At 38.7% G+C, this 22,926-nt stretch overlaps 1 protein-coding gene across 4 annotated transcripts; it reads left to right on the top strand.

Annotated features, from left to right (window-relative positions):
• Positions 1-625: 625 nt before the first annotated feature.
• NADK3 (NAD(H) kinase 3) lies at positions 626-22,231 on the top strand. Of its 4 annotated transcripts, none has more exons than XR_016077860.1 (7): positions 626-854; positions 3,246-3,491; positions 3,634-3,714; positions 3,973-4,124; positions 4,224-4,371; positions 21,555-21,806; positions 21,918-22,231. XR_016077860.1 is itself a non-coding variant. In XM_088890730.1 (6 exons), the coding sequence occupies exons 1-6, from the start codon at positions 762-764 to the stop codon at positions 21,608-21,610; spliced, it is 774 nt and encodes a 257-aa protein (XP_088746856.1). In that variant the 5' UTR covers positions 627-761; the 3' UTR covers positions 21,611-21,684. The 4 variants fall into 4 exon arrangements, 2 of the variants coding, with proteins under 2 accessions (XP_088746856.1, XP_010272705.1); XR_737093.3 differs by having other exon boundaries at positions 627-854; positions 21,642-21,806; XM_088890730.1 differs by lacking the exon at positions 21,918-22,231 and having other exon boundaries at positions 627-854; positions 21,557-21,684.
• Positions 22,232-22,926: the final 695 nt, after the last annotated feature.

Raw genomic sequence — 22,926 nt, 5'->3', positions numbered from 1 at the left:
TGAGCCTGGTCCTCATAAAAAGCCAAAGGTTTGAGCTTGAAGTCTAAAGCTCAATTTGTTGCTGCTGCTATTGCTCGAGAGAGATTATAAAGAAAAAAATATATTATAATAGATATTATATATTTTATATTATATAAATTAGTCGGGCCAGCCCGGGCTTTTTTGACAAACCCTAAGTCCAGCCTGAAACACAATTGGGGTGTGGGCCGGACTATCGGGCTACCTGGCCCATGAATACCAATACCAATAAGCACTTATTTTGGGTTGGGAAAATACCAATACCAATAAGCATTTATTTTGGATTGGGACAATACCAATAACAGCTTATTTGCATTTAGGAAATAAAACATAAATAATTTCTTCTTGGTCTGTCTTGCTCTCCCATGTCATTTTGGAAATACCTATACTACCCCCTGTTTGAAGTAAGTTTTTTTTCCCCTCATGTCCATGAACACTTATTCAATAAAGCACTTATTATTCAAAAAAGCACTTGTAGACTAAGCCTTTAATTACTTATAAAAAAGAAGACCAAGCCTTTAATTGATGTATTATGCCGGATACTGGGACCGTGACCGGGTCACGGGACCGACCGGACGGGTCAACGACACTGCCTAAAATACTGGGTCAGGAGTAGCTCAACAGAGAGGGAAGAGAAACTAACGCCCTTAAATTTTGAACAACTTCCCCCCTTCCCGGTTCGGCGGTTCCCACGAATAAGGACTCCAGGTCCAGGGACAGGGAGGGGGAGAACACAGAGAGAGATGTCACGTCGGCGGCTGCTTCTGTTGTTGAAGCCATTCAATGTCTACCCATCCAGATACAAGGATGAACTATCTCGCCCCATAAACCCTCAGGTACTCCTCCGTCCGACTTCTATGCGTTTCAATTTCAGTTTATAACTGTTGTTTTTTTTTGGTTCATCGGTAGAAGTTGTATGAAGTTCAGACTTCAGAACATTAGGACGTCAAGTAAGATAAAAACTTGAAATCATGAAGCGATTAAATCTTTGTGGGTTAGTCAAGATGTCAATAGAGCGTTGAAACTTGCGGACAAAAGTAGGCTTGGAAAAAGAATGCCTTACATTTTACTCTTTTGAATGAGACAGAGTGCAGATGGGATTTAATGTGAATTCCTCACTCAATAGGAAGTTTTCATATATTTTTTGGAAGGGTTGTCTGCAAGGGGAATGGGCAAATATTGCATAATGCATATGATACAGAATTCATATTGCATTCAATATGGTTTCCAACTTCATGTCTTTATTTTTTTAGATGTTTACACTGGAATGCATAAATCCATTGTTTTTTGGGAATTCAGTAAATGAGTTTTTTCCCCAATAAGAGTGGGAACCATTGTGGGTCCTCTAGGGACAAAATGTAAAAGTGTTGTTGAAGTTAAAAGTTTAAAACTAAAGAACCAACAGACAGTTTATAAATGGAAGGATTTTAAGATTTTCACCAATATGTAAGACTAAGAAACATGGAAAACAACTATTTAGAGCATTTCATTTTTCAAAATAGGGGAATACAAAAACAAAGAAAGATAAAGGAGAGTTAAGCAGTGGTTTAGGTAAATTATAATTAATCAACGTGCCCTTGTGCCCTTTTGTCAAAAGAAATATTGTAATAATTCACCGTACATCTTAACTTCCATTCACTGTATTGCATTTGCATTGTGTTTGAGTAAGGAAAAAATGAGCAGTATTTATCTTGTTAATGTCGCCCTGTTACAAATGATGAAATTCCCATAGAAAATCCTTCTTAAAAAATGGGAAAATTCAAACTGGTCTATGATGGGATGAAGTGTATGTGCAAATGTATATTATGCAATAAATAACATTAAAAACAAAAGCTTGTTTCTTTGCATGTCTCATTTCTGGGTTTTATTGCACAAATGGAAAACTGTTACATGTTTTCTGTATGCTATCTAGGATTTATTGCACAAAAACCTTTGAAATGATCCAATCAAAATGTTTGTTGTAATTGCCAACTTTGTTTGCTAAAATACATGATTTGCAATTTATCCAAAATTTGCTGATGCTTCTCATGAAATTTCTGGCCCTGAAAAAAATTATCAGGGTAATTCGTATGTAGTTTCAATGCAACAATGGTGATATTCTGAGAAAATATTCCATGTGTCAAACATTCTTGATGTACCACAAAAGAACCCATGTTTGCATTATAAAGTTATCAAATTTTGACATAAATGAGAGATATTTCACCTGAAATATTTTATATGGGACTTATCTTGGATATTAATGCATGCTTTATGTCCATTAGTGAGTATTATTTTGCTTTGAACTTGTTGTGCTTGTTATGTATTTTCATTTCTGTACTATTTTAGGGGGTGTTCTACAACATGAATTGTTTTCTTGTTGCTGGTTCCAGAAACAAATCAAAACCATCTTGTTTGAAAACAACTTGTTTCTTAAAACAAAAACATAAGAAACATGTTGATTGTGTATGTGTTTTTTGTTTTCAAAACTTTAACCAAAAACATGTTCTTGAATCTAGTTTTAAAAACATGTTTTCATTTGATTACTCAACATCATGTTCCATAAATCATGTAATTTCTATACTAGAAAACTTGTTTTTGTTTTAAAAACCAATATTTTGTTGGTTCCAAAAACATGTTTTGTTTCCTGAAACAAAATCAACTCATTTTTCCTTTTGAAAGCAAAAATAAAGTTCAAGAACATGTTTTTGTTTTTCTGCTGATGTGGCGATTCCAAAAACAAATGAAAACAAAAACATTCATGTTGTAGAACACCCCCTTAGTTTTGAGTATTAACCATGTTTTTATTAAGTTTTTTTTTTTTCTTCAAGTTCCAGAAAAGTATTCCTTTCCTCTAGAGTTTATTTACCTCAAGCTGGAAAGATTTACACCAGATATTATAGTAGCGGTGATGAACTCTGAATGCAGGCAATTGGATGCTAAATTTAGAGTTTTCTCTATTCAGCCATATCCATCTGGATTAATTAGCTGACACATTATTACCCATAAAAATAACATACTATGATTCACTTCATTTATTATCTCTTCTGCTGAAAGAGGAATGATTCTCAAATTTGAAGGCAGGCATTCTTATTTTATTATTTGTTGCCTAAGTTGGAAAAATAGTGATGACAGGTACTGTTACATGATCATATAGCATTTCATTGTTATCTTCTACAAAATGAATTGTTATTTTAGTATTGTTTCTTCAATATAACCCTCTAACTCAATTTCTTCTGAAAGCATTGTAGATTTTAGGTTATCTGGAGAATAGGTGTAAGGTTCATAAGGATGCCATAAACATTTGTCAAGATATTCTGCAGCGCAAGTCAGTTGATTGGAAGCCCATTTTACGTAATGATCTTGTGCAACCAATCCACAATGTTGATCTGGTTGTTACTGTTGGTGGTGATGGCACACTTTTGCAGGCCAGTCATTTCATGGATGACTCAATTCCTGTTCTAGGGGTGAACTCTGATCCCACACAAGTCGAAGAGGTTATAATATTAACCTGGTTAAACTTTTAGCATCTTCCCTTGATATCAATCTAGACACTGTGTTAGTTTCTATCCTTTACTTCTTTTAGGTAAACACACATAGTGTATTGTAATTTCATTTTCTTTATTATGTTTGGTGTAGGTGGAAGAGTTCAGTGACGAGTTTGATGCTAGAAGGAGCACTGGCTATCTTTGTGCAGCAACTGTCAAAAACTTTGAACAAGTAAGGCTGCACCTTGTTAGGGTAGCAAATGAGTGAATGGGGACCTAACACTTCAGTTAAATAACTGCTTCATTCTTGTCAGAAACATATATTTCAGTGATTGATTGCAATACTAGTTAATGAGCAAGGATTTTTTATCTGCATTCCTGTTCTGGTGGTTGATTTAGCTATATGTTAATCTCTCTCTCTCTCTCATGCAGATCCACTTTACAGTGGACAGTTTTGGCTTAGTTATTTGAATGTGGACAATCATTTCAGGTTTTAGATGAGATCCTGGGTGGTCACAAGACTCCTGCTAAATTATCAAGGATATCAGTTTGTGTAAACAGTCATCTTCTACCAACTTATGCCCTGAATGACATTCTAATTGCACACCCATGTCCAGCAGCAGTTTCTCGGTTCTCATTTAGGTATAGTATTCCTTGTGGAGCAGTGACATTTATAATTTTTTATCCAGATAATGTTTTGAGATTATTTGATACAAGCTCAAAGTTTTTGTCTATTAACAGAATCAAAAGGGATGACCAAGAATGTACCCCTTTGGTGAACTGCCGATCAAGTGGTTTGAGAGTCTCCTCTGCTGCTGGATCAACTGCTGCCATGCTCTCTGCAGGAGGATTTCCAATGCCTGTTGCATCACAGAAACTCCAATATATGGTACGAGAACCCATCTTACCTAAGGCAATTACATCTAACTTAATGCATGGGTTAATTGGCTCTGAACAATCCATGCATACTGTTTGGTACAATAAAGAAGGTGTAATATATATTGATGGTTCTCATATCTTCCACTCAATTCGACATGGGGATAATATTGAAATATCTTCTAAGGCTCCAGTCTTGAAAGCTTTCTTGCCTCCCCACTTGTCATCGTAGTATAATTTATACATAGATAAACCGATGTATATCATAGAAAAAAGAAATGGTGAAATGGCAAACCTGTGTAATGGATAAAATATTGATGTCTAAGGGAAATCTTTTTTTGATAAATATGTTTAGTGTCTACTGGAAATGTTGTAAATTTATAGTGTTTTTTATTTGACAGCTTATGCTGCTTGTAAAGGTTCCTTATATCCTTTTGGATACACTAAGTTTTTGAATTAATGCAATTATTTGTTTGTTGATAAAAAATGTGTGTTATAAGGCTCCAGTCTTGAAAGCTTTCTTGCCTTCCACTTGTCATCGTAGTATAATTTATACATAGATAAACCGATGTATATCATAGAAAAAAGAAATGGTGAAATGGCAAACCTGTGTAATGGATAAAATATTGATGTCTAAGGGAAATGTTTTTTTGATAAATATGTTTAATGTCTACTGAAAATGTTGTAAATTTATAGTGTTTTTTTTTTGACAGCTTATGCTGCTTGTAAAGGTTCCTTGTATCCTTTTGGATACACTAAGTTTTTGAATTAATACAATTATTTGTTTGTTGATAAAAAATGTGTGTTATAGTTTCATGCATACAAGTTTGGATTTTTGTTCCTAATTTAGTTTATTAGAAATTAATGATAAGCTGTGAATATATGGGATAGGCGTTCTGTAAATGTAGGTGTAGCACAGTGTTTCTTCAGTGAGATTTCCTTATTCCATCTTCCTAATTCCATCATTCTAGCTCTAGCAGAGGGTATAATATTGATCCACTGAGATTTCCTTATTCCATTTTCCCCTTTTCTGGGTCCTAGGCCATAAGTTGACATGTGATCTTTTCATTGCTCCGCTTCTTAATTTTCATCAATTTCAAAAGCTACCAAATTCAACAACGAGATCTTGAGTTTTTGCTCAGTGGATATCTGGGTTAAGTTCTCATATACAGGAGAATGAATATAGCTAAACATATTTGTGATGTAGAATGCTTATGAAACTGGTGGAGGTGGTTTGAACTTTTGGATTGGTTGATTGCTACCTAGAGGTTCTGTTGGACATCTATAGAAATTCTTTTGGAGAAAATTTCCATTTTGTTTGCTGTAACTGGATGGGTCATGGATGCAGACATTCTTAATCATCTAGCAGTATGGGACAGGATATTGTATTAAAGTAACAGCTATGTGGATGAATGGAATGATTGAGCAATCAAGAAACAAGGTATACACATAGTGAGTTGGGAATGATCAAATGATGCAATGGATGACTGGCAATATTCCCTTCCATGTTTGCAATATAGAGACCGTGTATGCTATCATATCTTTTATTGCATATGTGCAGTCTTTATTAACTTATATATGCTATTGTGTCATTATCTTAGTTTTAAAAAATCTTCTTTTTATGGTCAACTAGTCAGTGTCTAGGTATTAACTTGTTGGTGTATTCCCCAGAGAGTCTAAAGATGACTAGTCTTCTTTATGAGCAACAGTGGCAATTTATTAAGAATAGGTAATGACAAACTGGATTACTGGAGTACTGGAGTACTGGACTTCCCTTGATGATTGGAGAGGGGACAACAAAAGCATCCAAAGGTTGACCCACAGAGTTTATATCACCTTAGTGATTTACAATATTTATTCCTCGCCCCCAAACCAGCACATCCCTGTTGACTCCTTCCAAGCTAGAGAACAAGTCCTCTCACTGGCATTTCTTGGCACTCATCTGAACAAACAAATCAGGCACACTGCCAAGTTTTTTGCTTCTCTAATCGGAAACTTAAGATGCCTATTGAAAATAGCAGTAGTTCAAATCTTGATGAATATATTTGGGTAACAACTTGGTATGCATCCTCCCAAAAAGAAAATTCACCAAGGTTGAGATCTGAAATTGGTTATGGAGAAGTAGTTTTCAGATACAAGATCAAAGATTGTTCCATCTTGGTCATTTTTTCATCCTCTTCATTCTTCAGAGGGCTTGAATGGTGGTCCAATCGCCAATGGTAGATAGAGTGGTTATTGGAGATTTACCACATCCAGATTTGAAGGAAAAGGAGGACTTCAGATTGCAGTTTGAGGAGCCTTTAATATCAGATTGTTGCACTGTGTTGTAGGTTTTCCCTTTGAAGAATTAAATTGAGATTATTGTTGAAGATAGAGGGAAGAGCTTTGTGAGGTAGGTGATGACAATGGTGGCTGTTGGTGGGGAGAATCTGGTGTTTCTTTTACATTTTTAGTGGTTTGGATAGGAAATTTGAAGGGGTATGAAGCCCCTTTTATTTATGAGCCTGGATCTCCTGAAAGCAAAAATCATGCCCTGATAGCATGACATCCAGCTGCACATCGGGAATAGCTCCCACACTTGTATGTTAAATTCATGGGGAGTTGTTCCTGATGTGCAGCTGGGTGCCATACTTTTAGGAAGTCCTGTCTCTATTTATAATTTTGTAATTTTCTACAAGTTGACTAAACTACCTTTGATCTTGTACCATAATAATAACATTTATATATTTCAACAAGAGAGAATGCTGTGTATGAGTCTAAGTTTTGATTGCAATGTTAGAAGATGGGCGAAAGATACTGGTATTCCGGTGGGGGGGGTGGACATAGTAGGTTTTATGTGGAGGAAAGGGCCTTCCATTTTGTCTTAAATAGAGGATATTGTTGCAAATCATCAAAGGGTGGATGGAGCTATAATAGTGGCAACAAACCTAGCTATACTGGGTATAGATTGTGAGCACATTATTTTTTCTATGTACATTTAATAACAATAATAACCTTGCCATGAACCCAACCACTAAACATCCCCTCGCAAAGAACCGTCTCCCCAAGAAATGGAGTTTTAGGGGCTGCTTTTGTTGGAACCCTATTAAGAACCTACATGGTGGTTTTTAGGGCTTCTTCCCACAAATTCATGGGTAGGGTGGAGTTATTCATCATACTCTTTATCATGTTTGTTACTATCCTATTTCTCCTTTCTGCTAGACCATTTTGATCATGAGAGCCTAGCAGGGTGCATTGAGTGTCAGTTTCTTGTTCTCCTAGAAACAAGGCAAAAAGTCTAGGATTTTGACCTTTGTGTACCTCGCATAATATTCTCACCCTTTATTTAGCCAAATCACTAATTAATTTTCCAATTTGTTTATCTTCTTTGGCCTTGAAGACCTTAAATGCCTCTAGGGCTTCATTCATGCTCTAGATATAAATACATGTATTTTCAGTGATCATCTGCAAAAGTTATAAAAATACTCTTGACCACTCAAGTAGTGAGTTAGCAGAGGTTAAAATATGTCTATTTGAATTGGACCCAATCTTCATCATTCCTTGTGGCCCTTTTCCCTCTTTTATTTGTTTGCTTTCCTTGATCTTTGATGAGATAGACACATTCCCTTGCTGCCGCTTTGAATAGCTTGTTCAACTGGGTGCCTAGGTTTGCCAATGCTCTTGTAGATTCTTTAGCAAGGGCCGGGACATCTAGGGATCATTTGGAATGGGGATGCCCAGGGGCAGGGTTTAATGTGTAAATTTTGAAGCTAATAGTTGTTTTTCTGTTTTTATTTTGTTTTGTATTGGGTGTCTCCAAATTCTGGAGCTTGTTTTGTACTTTATATATCGTGTTCTATTGAAATTTCTGTTAATTATAAAACAATAATATTTTTGGGATAAGTAATTACAAAAAATATCAATTAAACTAAATAAAACAGATCTATCATGTAATCTATTAATAGCAGCATAATAGAAAAAATGTAATTATGTTAATGGTGGGATTTATCATCCCATCAACATGCATTATTACATAAGTAATGCCTTTAGAACCTTGACATTAAAACTTGAAAAACTACATCTTGAATTAGTATGATGGTGGAGTATAGTACAACAAATAAATCAAGCCATGTTGTAGGATTTGTATATTACTAAAATCCATTAAATAGGACCCAATCTGTACATAATAAACAATAATCCCTAAGACCATATAAGGAAATGTTAATGAACAAAAATAGTGATTCTAAGAGCTATAAAAAGCAACTGTCCTACAGTAGTCATGTAGCAATAGTCAAGAGGACCTGCTCTATACCAAAGAAAGTCAACCATGGTTTCAGGTAAGAATCTAAAAAAATCCAAACTAGTGTGTAACTAAGTTAAATTGCATTCGATTCTATGATAAATTGGTGCAATATTTATGGCTAATGGTTTGAAAATAAATTAACTGATCTATGACCCTTAGACTCTTCTGAAGTTGAGGAAACAGTGCAATCCATAAAAAAAGACAACCATGGGAGAGTTCGAGTCTGCGGTCAAATTGAGGAAGGAAGCAAAGATTGAGGCCAAAATCTTTTTGCTCAAGGAAACCAGTAGCAAAGGGCAAGATTCTTTGAAGATTAGAGAAGGAAGAAGAGCAAATGTTTTCCTGGAAAATGTTGCAGCAAGCTGGTTCAAAGGTTTTGTAGATGGAGCGGTTCAGTTGGTGAAACAACAAGGGTGGATGAACACTCTGAAGTTGGGAGGATGATTCGATTGGGAATGTCCCTTTGGGTGAGAGATTTCCTGCTCTTTGTGACCTGTCTAATTTTAAGGGTAGACCTATATCTGATTTCTTGACCCAACAGCTTCGTCCTTCTAGGTTGAATTGGAACTTTGGCTTTAACATGAACCTTTTTTTTGATAGATAATGAACCTTAGAGAAGCTGAAATTCCTAGTGTGTCTGAGTTGCTTGGCTTGTTCAATTCAGTGTGTTTGGGTGAAGGGGGTATGGATTCCAGGGTTTGGGACCTAAACTCTGATGGTCTGTTCTCTTGTAAATCTTTCTTCAATTCTTTGGTTGCAACTTCGTCCTCTCCTTCTTTCCCAGTTAAGAAAATTTGGTGCTTTCCCATTCCCCCCAAAATCAGTGCTTTCTGTTGATAAGTGTTTTGTTGCTATATTAATACCTGTGACATGCTTCAAAGAAAAAGACCAACTTGGTGTTTGTCCCCCAGCTGGTGCATTATGTGCAAGTGGTGAACTGTTTTTCATCTCCTTATCTCTTGCAGTCTTGTTAGCTTTATTTGGAATTGGTTTTCCTCCCTCTTTGGATGCTTTTGGTCTCCTCCTGACAGGTCGGAAGGATTGTTTAGCCCTCCTGTTTTTAGCTGTACTAAAAGGAGGGACAGGATCCTGGGGAGGATGTACGAGAGCAGTGATAGTATGGACAGTTTGGGAGGAATGAATTTCAAGAATATTTGAAGAAAGAGAAAGGAAAGGAGTAAGGAAGCCTTGGTGGAAACCATAACCTTAAGAGTGGCACAATGGGCAAAAAGTTTGAAACTATTTTAAAACTTTAAGTTGAAGACTTTTTTAGGGCCTGGGCTGTTATTTTTGGTTCATCTTCTAGAAGACAGAAACCTGTTGAGGTGTGGTCACACCCATTGTGCGGCTGGAAGAAACTGAATTTTGATGGGAGTTGTTTGGGTAACCCGGGCCCCTCAAGCATTGGGGGGGAGTAATTAGGGATGAGGAAGGAAACATCATAGCTTTATACTCAGGGCTTGCTGAACAGGGTGATGTGGAAAGAGCAGAACTGTTAGCTGCAGTATATGGGGTCGAGAAGTCAAAGGAGTTGGGCATTGATAACCTAGTCATTGAGGGAGATTCGAGAACTGTTGTGAAATGGCTGAAGGAAGGAGTGGGGGTAACATGGCACCTCAGGAATGACTTCAGGCGTTTTAAATAGTTAGCAAAGGACTTGACTATCAGAGTTAAGTGGGTAAGAAGAACTGCCAACAGCTTGGCAGATGGTCTAGCTAAGCAAGGGGTACACAAGACTCAATTGTAATATCTGGGAAGGGTCAACTTTTCCATAGCTGTGCTTTTCTTCTTTTTTCACAACCTCTTGTTGTACTCATGCCTATTTTTTTATAATGAAATCATTCCTGTGTTGCTGATAAAAAAAAAAGTTGGAAGAAAGGTTCTACTAGGTGGAACAAAGAAGAAACTTAAAGGGGTGGTTCCTGATGCTAACGGAACAATTTGGTTGAGGACAAAGTCAAGTTTCTGTCTTCCAGAAGGTAGAAATAGTTTGTGTTGGAGAGCTTTTGCAGGCTTGCTACAAGATTATTTAAGTAGGATGGTTGAAACTAAAAGGCTTGAACAGAAGATAGCAGAAGGAGAAAGACAATATGAAAGCCAGGAGGTAAGTATGCAGAAAGTGGAATAAACCAGAACAGAGAGGTTAGACCCAAAGCTACCTTGGTTTGCTTTACGATGGCCCCAAGGATGGCTAGTGGTGGATGAAAACTGGGAGAAAAAAATGGTAGGTTCGTACTTTTGTTGAAGAATAAAGTGAAAGATTGGAAGGAGATTTTGAATGCTATTGCCAGCAAACCACTGATAAAAAAATGCTATTGCAAGCAAACTAGAGCTAAAAGACATGATCATGCTCAAGCCTTTCGAGCCCAACAAAGCCATTCTGGAAGCTAGAAGTGCAAAACTTAGTTTTTGTACAATGGAGACTATTGAAGGCCTGGTTCTGGTTGAAAACTGGTGCCCTGCTTGCAATGAGAAGAATGCTAAGGAGTGAAGCATCATCCTGAAGATTTTGGGCCTCACTTTCAACTTGTGGTCAGAATCCAATTTGGATAAAGTCACAATAGCTTGTGGAGGTCCTGGTGGAGTCTTGGAAGCCATGAATATGGTTGACCTTCATGTTGCAAGAATTAAAGTTGTAGGTGCAAAGCCAGAAGCCATCCCTCAATCAATTGATTTATTGGTTGATGGTGTTTGGCACAAAATCTAGGTGGAAATGGAATCTAAGGCACTACTTTGGAGTTGTGGGAAGCAGTGATTTAAAAGGCGTGCCTAGGCGCACAGGGGAGGCACATTTTGGGATATGCACCTCGCCCAGGTCCTAGGCGTGCGTCTCAGCCCAAGCGCACACCTGGTGCCCCTATTTTCTAATGTTGTTCATTCATTCATTGCATCTTCTTAAAAGGCAATGAGAGTTATAAAATCATTATTTTTTATGTGAGAAATAAGAATTTCAGACCCTAACATAGGTTTTTTCGGGCTTGCCTCGAGGGGCGTGGTATAGAGGCGACTCATAGAATCAAGAATGCAATATTTTACATCACATTAGCTACTTGAAGCAATGCAATTAAGGAGAAAACGAGATTGTGGGTTTTACATGCTTGAAAATGCTTTATATGTTCGCTTTTATTTTTAAAATTTCATTTAAATACACTTTACATGTTATGTTTATGTATTTAAATTTTAGATAATAGGTTTTTTAAAACATTTATTTTAAATTTTAAGTTTATATTTTTTATTAACATTATGTTTAATATTTTTTGATATTTTTTAAACTTTTTGGCATTTTTTTGAATTTTCTGACTTTTTTTTTTGTAATTTTGCGCTTTGCTTAAAAAGGCGCGCGCCTCGCCTTGCACCTCAAACGCAAATTGGCCCTTGCGCTTTTTTTTGTGCCTTACGCTTTTAAAACACTAGTGGGAAGAAGGTAGAAGACGATGTTAGCCTGGCGTGGTGGCATAGTTTTCAAGGCGCCAAGGCGAGGCTAGGTGGCTAGGCGACAGGGGGGCACCTTGTCGCCTAGGTGTCGCCTAGGCGATGGATTTTTTTAAGTAAAAATACATATCCTAGCGTAGTTCCCTAGCTTCCATAACCATCTTTCCTTAATAACTATCCATAATTTTCTTCATGTTTAAGTCTAGAAAATCAACATATTTATGAGAAGAAAAAGAATAAAGAAAAGAAAATTAAAAAAAATATGGGGGCTGAATCCCTATTAAAAAAATATGTTGATTAGACAAAATTTTACGTTTTTCCTTATTGGTTTAGATTCTGAAGTCTTTGAGGGTTCAATACAGCAGTTAGCGACGTTTGTGTTGATTAAACCCTGACAAATTAGAAAGTAATAAAAAGAAATTAGTTTATAAACACAACAAATGAATGTTTTTGTTTCATAATGTCTATTTTGTAATTATAATCTCAAAAAAGGAGCAATATAAAAGTATTTTATGACAGTATACAAAATTGCTTGGTGATTGGGTGAGGCGAGCCTCCAAGGGCGCCTTGTCGCCTAGGCGTTGCCTTGACAACTATGCCGGGTGGATACCATGTAGAGGGGAAGAGGTGCAGGGTAGAAATGACATAGTAGCAAGAAGAAAAAAGTATAAGTAGTTGAAAAGTCTTGGAGAAAAAGGAAGGTAGGGTTTTATGAAAAGAAAAAAGAAATGTTTTAAATTAATAGGGGTGAGCAACAATTCCAAGCTCATAAAGAAAATCCGAGCTAGGTGGAGGAGAATTCAGTGGTTGGGAATTGTATGCAAAAGCTGTGTCAGAAGGGACAAATGGCCTGGGGGCTTGGACTGGTGGCTTGGTTGCCCAACCATGTGACACCTTATTGTTCACAATTTCACATGTCTAGTGGCCTGGATTGGAGAACTTAGAGCGAACTAGGCCAACGTTTTAACTTGGTCACTAGTTCGACCAATAGGGTGGTAAACCATAGCATTGGTCTACCTTTGTCTTCTATCCTTGTGACAGGGGAACTTGATCCGATGGGAAACATAGAAAGGTTGGAGAAAAAAAAGCAAGAATCGTCAAATTCTTTAATCTCATCTCAAAAATCTTTTCACCTGGAATGGAGACCAAGGCAAGAGGTGCTGACTACAACCCCAAAGAAACCTAACCCAATGTACAATAGAAAGAAAGAGGAAGAGGATGAAGATTATAGTGATTGGAACTTCTCACATTTTGAAAGTGATGAAACCCCTTCTAGCTTAGGAAGTGTCGACAATTCCAAAGTTGACAAAAGATGGGGTGATGAACATTTGGGAATGGAATTGCTATTCAAAAAGGATTTGTTTGCGGGTTTACAAGTTATGTATCATAAGAATAAGACGCTTTTGTTAGAATGTTAGAGTGATGTTCGGCTGATAAGAGTTCTTATTAGCCCATTCTTATATTTAACTTATCTTGTAACTGGGCTTGTGTTAATGGGCCTAATCCTGTTTAATGATTTAAGTCATCTGGGTGTCCCATCACTAATCAGGGGCATCCCAGTAATTTCTTGTACCTTGTACTATATTCATCTATAAATAAAGGACTGGTCGACTGGCTAGTATAGTTCGACATTCTCTTCAGCTCTGTGGTTCTCTTCTCTTCCTTGCTACTTCGAGTATAACTCTTCAGATTACATGGTATCAGAGCATTAGCTCCTTCCTGGTTTCAGCAGGCGCACTCTCTTCTCTTGCTGTCTTTTCATCTTCTCTCTTCCTTTTCTGGGTTGCTGCAGTGAAGACCTAGGAGTGTAAGAGAGTAAAGCAAGTTCGAACCTAGGGTTTCTCTTGGTTGTAGGACTCAAGGGAATTAAGACCCAGAAGTAGATGTCCTACTAGATTCTCTCCAGCAAATAGTAGTTATTGGGCTACTAAGAGAGGTCTGTATAGGACAGACCTAGTTGAGGACTGATTTCAGCAGTCCTAGCACTAGCCGAAAGGGGGAGAGCTTCCTCTACAGTTGCAGCTTCGTGCTCCAGCAAGACTTGCGCAGAACAAGTGGTAAAGACTTAGCCTTCTCTACAGTTGCATCTTCGTGCCCCAGCAAGACTTGGGCAGAACTGTGGTAACTTCAGTTACAGATTTTCTTCAGGTCGGTTATCAGTCCTACTTTGTGAACTTCAGTTACTGCACTGCACAGTTACTTCAGGTTGCAGAACAAGCCCTAACTGAAGTAACTTCAGTTACTAGGACTGTGAACTGGTTCAGTTACAGCCCTGTACTTGCTACTTCGGCCAGTCCTAAACAGCACTGCACAGTACCCGAACTGTGAACACTTCTACCAGCACTGTGAACACTGTGACCACTTCGGCCAGTCCTAAACAGAACCACCTACAGCATTGTGAACAACTCTTGGACTGAAGTCAGGATGTCCTCACTATCCGGTGAAGTTTCCTCTAGAGATAACAGACCTGTTACAAGGTCCTCAAACCTGGAAAACCCTAATTTGCACAGCTTGCAGATTACAAGTGTGCTGCCAGATGAGTATAACTTCAGAGAGTGGTCTGTCTCAGCAATGCTGTTCATTACCTCTCGTGACCTCACAGGCTATTTGGATGGAGACAAGAAACAACCAGAAATTGGCAGTCCTGAATACACTGTGTGGCGCAAGGAAAATGCCACAGTCATGTCTTGGTTGCTGGCCTCTATGACTCCTAGGGTGGCCAAAACTGTTCATCACTTCCCTACAGCTGCTAAAATTTGGGAGAAAGTATCTAAGACATATGGCCAAAAAAAGAACAATGCTAGAATCTACAGGCTGAACCAAGACATTGCAGCCCTAAGGCAAGGAGACATGTCCGTGGCAACCTACTTTGCAACATTGGAAGGCTTCTTGGAAGAGCTTGACCACCATTTGATTTTGGATTGGGAAAATGCTAATGATAAGGGGAGGCATGATAAGTAGATTGAGGAGGGCAGAGCCTTCAAGTTTCTGGCGGGTTTTGACCCTGTATATGAAGGTATAAGGTCACAGATTCTAGGGAGAGATGAATTACCTGAGCTTCACCATGTCTATTACCTGGTGAGGAATGAAGAAGTAAGGAGAAAGGAGATGCAAATTGACTCGCAGACACAGTCAACAGAACTACCTGGAGAACATTCAGCCTTAGTCTTCACTAAGGGGAATAGATTTTCAGACAAAAAGTCCCTCAAGTGTACACATTGTGGTGGTGAGAAACACACAAAGGAGAAATGTTGGGTCCTGTACCCTCATCTGAAGTCAGCTGCTCTGAGAAAGGGCAAAAGGCAACATAAAGGCCACACAGCAAGTGGGAATCTTGCCACCAACAACAATAGTGACAACTCACAGAGTATTCAGACAGTGTCATCTTCCACCGCAAGGCAGGCTGCCGACTCCTCTGGACCAAGTACTTTGGGCTTCACAGCTAGTGAGGTAGAGGTTCTCAGTCGGGCATTAGCCCGTCTGACGAACAATTCTTTAGCTTCCACCTCTCTTGCCAAATCAGGTACAGCCTCTGCATTTAGTGCATCTAGTTCCATTAATTCTACCTCTTGGGTGATTGATTCCGGAGCCACTGACCATATGACACATATGTCCTCCTTATTCTCCACATATCATTTGTTGTCTGGCCAGGATAAGATGAGAGTAGCTGATGGGTCCCTCTCCACCATCTCTGGAAAGGGGGTGGTTGACCTAAGCAAGGATCTCTCTCTTAAATCAGTCCTACATGTTCCTAGTCTTACCTCAGATCTGTTGTCTGTTTCAAAGCTTACAAAAAACTTGAACTGTAGTATAACTTTCTTTCCTTCTCATTGTGTCTTCCAAGACAGATTGACGAGGAGAACGATTGGGAGTGGTCATGAGTATGGGGGCCTCTACTATTTTGATGAAGATGTCAGCTCAGCCATGCAAGCTTCTATTACTAGTCCGGAAAGTGTGGATTTAACAGCTACGCTGCACTTGTGGCATGCTAGGCTAGGTCATTTGTCCTTTTCTTCCTTAGCAATGTTGTTTCCCGAATTATGTAAGGCATTCCGAGTCAGAGTTTAATTTGTGATGTGTGTCAAATGTCAAAACAATGTAGATCAATGTATCCAATTTCTAGTAATGAAATTCAAGCCCCTTTTGACTTGGTTCATTCTGATGTTTGGGGTCCTTCACCCATTGTTTCCATTGATGGCTTCCGTTACTTCATCAGCTTTATTGACCATTATTCTCAGTGCACTTGGATTTATCTGTTGAAAGGACGTGAAGAAGTTCCCCGGATAACTATGATGTTTTGCAAGATGGTTGAAACACAATTTGATAAAAAGATCAAGCAATTCCGTTCAGACAATGCAGCTGAATACTTTGAAAGATCCCTGAACTCATTCATGGAAGATGCAGGCATGTTACATCAATCATCATGTGCTTACACCCCTCAGCAAAATGGGGTCGCTGAGCGCAAGAACAGGCATCAATTGGAGACAGCTCGAGCCCTTCTTTTCCAGCACAATGTGCCCAAGCAATATTGGTCTCAAGCTGTTCTCACTGCATCATACCTGATAAATCGGATGCCATCTAAGGTACTGGGTATGAAGACCCCTTTCTCTGTTTTGTGTCCCACTCTTCCAGAATTTCCTCTTCCCCCGCGGGTTTTTGGTTGTACATGCTTCATACATGTGAAAGATCCAAAGAAGACCAAACTGGATCCTAAGGCTACAAAGGGAATATTTTTGGGGTACTCTCCTACGCAAAAGGGGTATAAGTGTTATGATCCTGTCTCCAAGAAAAAATGTCACCAGGGATGTAGTCTTTTTTGAGTCTCAACCCTATTTCCAGTCTTCTCAGAATCCTCTTCAGGGGGAGAGTAGTGGGTTGGAAGAGGATTCTCATTCTCCCTTCTTTTTTGTTCCCATTTCATCACCTTCCACTACTACTAGCTGTAACATTCCGGGTCAACCTAGTGAGACTTTCACTGTGTCAGTTGCTTCTCCAGATTCGGCTGATGCTTCTAAAGGTTCCAGTAAACAAGAGAAAGAGATACTTACATACAGTAGAAGGAAGAAGGCCCCTCAACCTCATGATTGCAACCAGTTGAACTCAGATCAATCTGTCTCTGCAATCCAAGGTAATTCTGATTCACTCAATTCAGATTTGGATCTTCCTATTGCTCTCCGTAAGCCTGTTCGTTCTTGTACCACTCGGCATCCCATAGCCGATTATGTTTCTTACTCACACTTATCCCCTGCCTATCAATCCTTTGTGTCTGCTCTTTCCTCTATATGTGTCCCTTCCAGGTATTCAGAGGCGGCATCTGATCCAAGGTGGAAAGAAGCCATGAATGAGGAGATGAAAGCCCTAATGAAAGCAAGGACATGGGAATTGGTGAACCTGCCAGAAGGGAAAGGCACTGTTGGGTGCAAGTGGGTATTCACAGTAAAGCACAGGGAAGATTGGTCAATTGAGAGGTACAAGGTCAGACTCGTGGCAAAGGGATTTACACAAAAGGAAAGAATTGACTATAAGGAAACCTTTGCCCCAGTAGCAAAGCTCAACACAATCAGGGTTGTACTGTCACTAGCAGCAAAATTCTCTTGGGAACTTCATCAATTGGATGTGAAGAATGCCTTCCTAAATGGTAATCTTCATGAAGAGGTATTCATGGAACCCCCACCTGGATATGATGTTGGAAAGAAGGTATGTAAACTAAGGAAAGCATTATATGGTTTGAAGCAATCTCCCCGGGCATGGTTTGAGAGACTTTGTTTGGCCATGAAGAAAGTAGGGTACACTCAGAGCAGTGCAGATCATACATTGTTTACAAGGAGACAAGATGACAAACTTACAGCACTCATTGTGTATGTGGATGATATGGTGATTACTGGAAATGATGTGAGAGAGATGAAGAGGCTGAAGATGTTCTTAGCTTCAGAATTTGAGATCAAAGACCTGGGAAATCTGAGATACTTTCTTGGAATTGAAGTTGCTAGATCAAGAGAAGGAATCTACATATGTCAAAGAAAGTATGTGTTAGATCTCCTAGAGGAAACAGGCATGATGGGGTGCAGGCCAGCAGACACTCCAATAAAACCAAGCCATAGATTACAAGAATCAATGGGTGAGGAATACTGTGATAAGGAAAGGTACCAAAAGTTGGTAGGAAAACTGATATACTTATCCCTTACTCGGCCAGACACTGCCTATGCAGTGCATGTTGTCAGTCAATTCATGCACTCACCAAAGACCCCTCATATGAGAGCAGTGGAAAGAATCCTCAGATACTTGAAGACTTGCCCAGGGAAAGGAATTTTATTTAGAAAAAACAGCAGACTTGAAATTGAAGCCTACACTGATGCTGATTGGGTTGGGTCTGTTGGAGACAGAAAATCAACCTCAGATTACTGTACATTCTTAGGAGGAAACCTAGTCACATGGTGTAGTAAGAAGCAAAATGTTGTGGCTAGATCAAGTGCAGAAACAGAATACCGGGCTATGGCACACGGGGTTGCTGAACTCTTATGGCTCAGGACTCTCTCCTTAATGAGCTTGGTATCAAGACTGAGGGTCCTCTCAAGCTGTATTGTGATAATAAAGCTGCTATCAACATTGCCAACAATCCTGTGCAGCATGACAGGACAAAACATATTGAACTTGATCGACACTTTGTCAGAGAGAGAATTATTTCAGGAGAACTCTGTGTGCCTTATACTCCATCAGAGATGTAGATTGCAGATGTATTAACTAAAGGGCTGGCATCAACGAAGTTCAGGGACATACTTGGCAAGGTAAACATGATTGATATCTATGCTTAGCTTGAGGGGGAGTGTTAGAATGTTAGAGTGATGTTCGGCTGATAAGAGTTCTTATTAGCCCATTCTTATGTTTAACTTATCTTGTAACTGGGCTTGTGTTAATGGGCCTAATCCCGTTTAATGATTTAAGTCATCTGGGTGTCCCATCACTAATCAGGGGCATCCCAGTAATTTCTTGTACTTTCTACTATATTCATCTATAAATAAAGGACTGGTCGACTGGTTAGTATAGTTCGACATTCTCTTCAGTTCTGTGGTTCTCTTTTCTTCGTTGCTACTTCGAGTATAGCTCTTCAGATTACAGCTTTAACTAGTGACAAACCTTAGTACTCCCGTGGACAAGGTTGGGCAATTCATAATAAAAAACAAGGATGGGTTGAGTGGACGACCAAATCAAGAGCAAAGGCAGGATATTTGTTCTTGGGGAGATGGGTTGAATCATGAATCGAGCTTAAGTGCAATAATGGTTCTTTTTTTTTGGAGTCTGATCAGGGGGTTTCCAAGGAGCAGGCTTGTGAAAGTGTTGACCACTAAGTTTCTACCCCCTCTCCCCCTGTTTTTCTTCCTGTTCCTTTGTTTTTTCCCGCTACCTTTGTGGGTATTGATCTTGTTCCCGGTGGCTTGACTGATGCAGGATTTGATTGAATACTACTTCCTCCCTCCTTTCAATTCTTTCTCCCTCTACTCCACCACTTTCTTGCCTCTTTTCAAGGATAGGAAGAGTAAGGAAGCGATCATTGATAATATAATGGTGAGGGTTGCACATTTGGTAAAATCTATGGAGGCATTTTCACTCTATAGTTGATGTGATGAGGAATTGGGGAGTAGTGGCTAGATTCTTGTCTATAGGGCATTAAGTAGATGGTCTCTTCTGGAATTTGGTTTTATTAAACAATTGTGTCTTCAAAGATTTTTTTTTTGTTTTTTACTCGATAAAAACTGATTTATTTATAATAAATGACCTTAGAACCCAAAAATGTTGAAAGATCTCACTATGGCTTGAGAAAAGAGAAAAACAAAGAAAAAATATATCATATGTTTTTATTATATGAAATATTATTGGGCTTGTGCCAGGCTTTTTTGAGAAAGCCCAAGCCTGAGCCTGTGGGCTTGACATATTGTCAAAGCCTGACAAAGAATGGGCTGGGCGGGCCGGCTCATTGGGCTACCTGGCCTATGAACAGGTCCATATGTGTATAGAAAGAAGAGAGACTGAAGCAGGAACAGCTTGAGATGACCACTTTACAATTAAAGGTGGCAAGAAAAGGAAATGTCATGCAATAAAGGGCAAGGGTTGCAAAACCACGAGGAGAGGGACGGTAGTGCCCTCTTTCTTCTTTTGCAGCAAGAGGGGTCATTTCAGGAGTGGCTATACTTGGATTTAAAGCTGCATGGATAAAAAAATACTGGAAATAACAAGCTATTGGTGTTGGGCCTATTCTTCATGTGTGAATTTATTTTCATTATGATTCTTAATTAAAAGGTTTTGGTGCTTCCACTCACACTGTTAATACCTTATAGGGTTTCCAAAAGACCTGGAAGCCAAATCTGAAAGTGATCAGTATACGTTCCTTGGAAACGAAAATCGCGTGGTTGTGTGATCTTTTAAATGAGTTTTATGATAAAACTATAAGTTTTGAATTCATTTTGGACTATGCTATTTATCACTGTTTTCAAAACTGGACTGGACCAGACAGTCGGACCGGAAAAACCGGGAAGCGGTCACCTGACCGGTTCTGTTTTCCTCCAAAACTGCTTTTTCCCTCAAAATCTTTGATTTTGGTCAGTAAACCGCTGAACCGGCCAGTTGACCGTTCAAACCGTTTGAACAGTTTTGACCGTTTTCCAATTTTTTAATTTTTTTGTCAGAATGGGCCGGCCATTCGGGTCGAATAGTCGGACCATTCAAACCGGTAACCGGACCCCTGATTGGTTTGATCACCGGTTCGTTTTTAAAAACCATACTATTTATTTTTCTAGTTTTTGAGGAATTTAATTTCCGTTCCTAAATTGCAGTACTTGGTTTTAGAATTACATTTATTGATTTTACAGAGTAAAATAGGTATACAATCCAGGCATATTAACTCGGTACCTCCATAATATTACAATACGGCCCAAAACAAATGGTCCCTTGATACCCTTTGCCTGACAATGAAATCTGCCAAAACTATTAGTCGACCTTCTCACCCTAGAAAAGGTTGCTTTAACCTACCTCACCATGCTTTTATCACTTTTAGGGTGTATTGTAAGTAGAATAACATTTATTGATATAAAGTCAGAAATATTTAAATTTTCTAATTTAGTCGGTTTTGGTAGTTACATTGACAATTTCTATGGACTTGATTGTTCATTGTATAGTGGGAAATTAGTTTCATATACGTTTGGTATTAAAAGAAGTTTCTTAACGAGAACTAATTACCCTTGTGGCATAGAAGATTGAGACATCTATTGTCTGTCTCAAAAGTTTAGGGGCTGTTTGACAACATAGTTGGTCTTGTTTTTTTGAAAACAAAAACTCGGGGTGCAATCGAATTGTGCTCTATTCTAATAGTTCGGTCTCGAGTTGTGCTAGCTAGGTGTTGCCGTTTATTTGCAGTTGAATCACTGTTTGGTTTAACTGTTTATTAAAAAAACGCTGAGAAACTGAAATGTCTTGATTTATGTGCATAGAGCTGTTTGAGGAAGCTTCAAATTATTGCTTCCCCAATAGTTGGGTGTTTCACTAAACATGAAGCTTACCGGGCATCGATGTGGCAGCTGATGTGGCAAACTGTAGTTCTGATCCAATGCACCCCGGACTATCCAAAAGACAAAAACCGTCCACCCAATAACCCTAAGCAGTCTAAGTGCTTATGAGAGGAGAATACAGTCGCCATCATCTACTTGCACAGACTCCTTATTCACACACTGTTGTAAACGCTGGTAAGTCCGTCGATCGTACTAATCTTGCTGTTTGACACCGGCAAGGTTGTTCATCATCGTTTTCACTTGACGAAACTGGTATTTTAATTTTCTTTTCTATTATGGCAACAGTGACATGATTTCCAGTGACAAGGACAGTGCGGCAAACAATGAAGATGGTTATTGGCTGCAGTGGTGATGGGGAGGTCTCTTTTAGCTTTTGGGTTGAAGCCTAAAGAAAAGATGATAAATTTTAGGGAGAATGACTGTTCAGCCTAGGGTTAGAATTTTTAGGCCCAAAGTACAATTCGGGTAGGTTCCAGCTCGAAAATGATGCCAATTCATGGGCGGGTATTAATGTATAGAGTGGGGTTTGACATTTTGAATGCTTATAGTTTTATAGTGGGATTCTGAAATCTGCAATGGGCCTGTTAGTACTCCGTAAATTTTATCCTTTGAGCTTTGCACATCTTTTATTCTTCACTAAGGGTGGATTCGAGCTGAGTCGAGTCGAATAGTATGAGGCTCGAGCTTAGCTCGCCAAGGTAGTACAAGGATCAAGCTCGAGCTTGGCTTGAGTCAAAAACTTGTAAGCTTGAGCTTGATTTGAGAAAAAATGTTTTATAAAAATAAAAAAAATTATATATAAAAATTATTTTTTATTTGATATTTAAAAAAATTAAGAATTATAATAATTAGTTATTATTATATATAAAAATAAAAATATTATATATATTCGAGCTCGGCTCGCGAGCCTCACGAGCCGAGCTATATTAGGCTTGAGCTTGGCTCGATTATTAAACGAGTTTGTAAATTGGGCTCGAGCTGAGCTTTTTATGAGACAAGCTTGAGTAGCTCGTGAAGAGCTCGGCTTGTGGCCACTCATATTCTTCACCACTAGCTGATGCTTTAGAAATACCACCCACTCATACTTTCTTGATGTTCTCTATAGTCTTCATTGTCCATTTTTCTCAAAATAGCAGAAAGAAAAATTTGGTGGCTAGTGGCTAGTATATAGTCTTGTATAATGGAGAAGAGGTTGTTCGTATTCTATCATCGAACCCTAATAATGGAATAACCATTTTCATTGTTTGCCGCATTGTTCTTGTCCATGGTTCAAAGTATCGATACGTATCGGCCA

Source organism: Nelumbo nucifera, chromosome 6 (genome assembly GCF_055504915.1).
Source record: "Nelumbo nucifera cultivar China Antique chromosome 6, China Antique-T2T, whole genome shotgun sequence".
Classification (NCBI taxonomy): Eukaryota; Viridiplantae; Streptophyta; class Magnoliopsida; order Proteales; family Nelumbonaceae; genus Nelumbo; species Nelumbo nucifera.
The sequence above is the reverse complement of the archived record's forward strand: the minus strand, read 5'-3'. Positions and strand labels throughout refer to the sequence as shown.

What these genes read in the sequence shown, in the direction of transcription:
- NADK3 (XM_010274403.3), top strand. Translation starts at nt 762, where the DNA reads ATGTCACGTCGGCGGCTGCTTCTGTTGTTGAAGCCATTCAATGTCTAC. An exon ending in CTCGCCCCATAAACCCTCAG is followed by an intron (nt 855 to 3,245) that starts GTACTCCTCCGT and finishes AAAGCATTGTAG; the next exon opens with ATTTTAGGTTATCTGGAGAA. An exon ending in ATCCCACACAAGTCGAAGAG is followed by an intron (nt 3,492 to 3,633) that starts GTTATAATATTA and finishes TGTTTGGTGTAG; the next exon opens with GTGGAAGAGTTCAGTGACGA.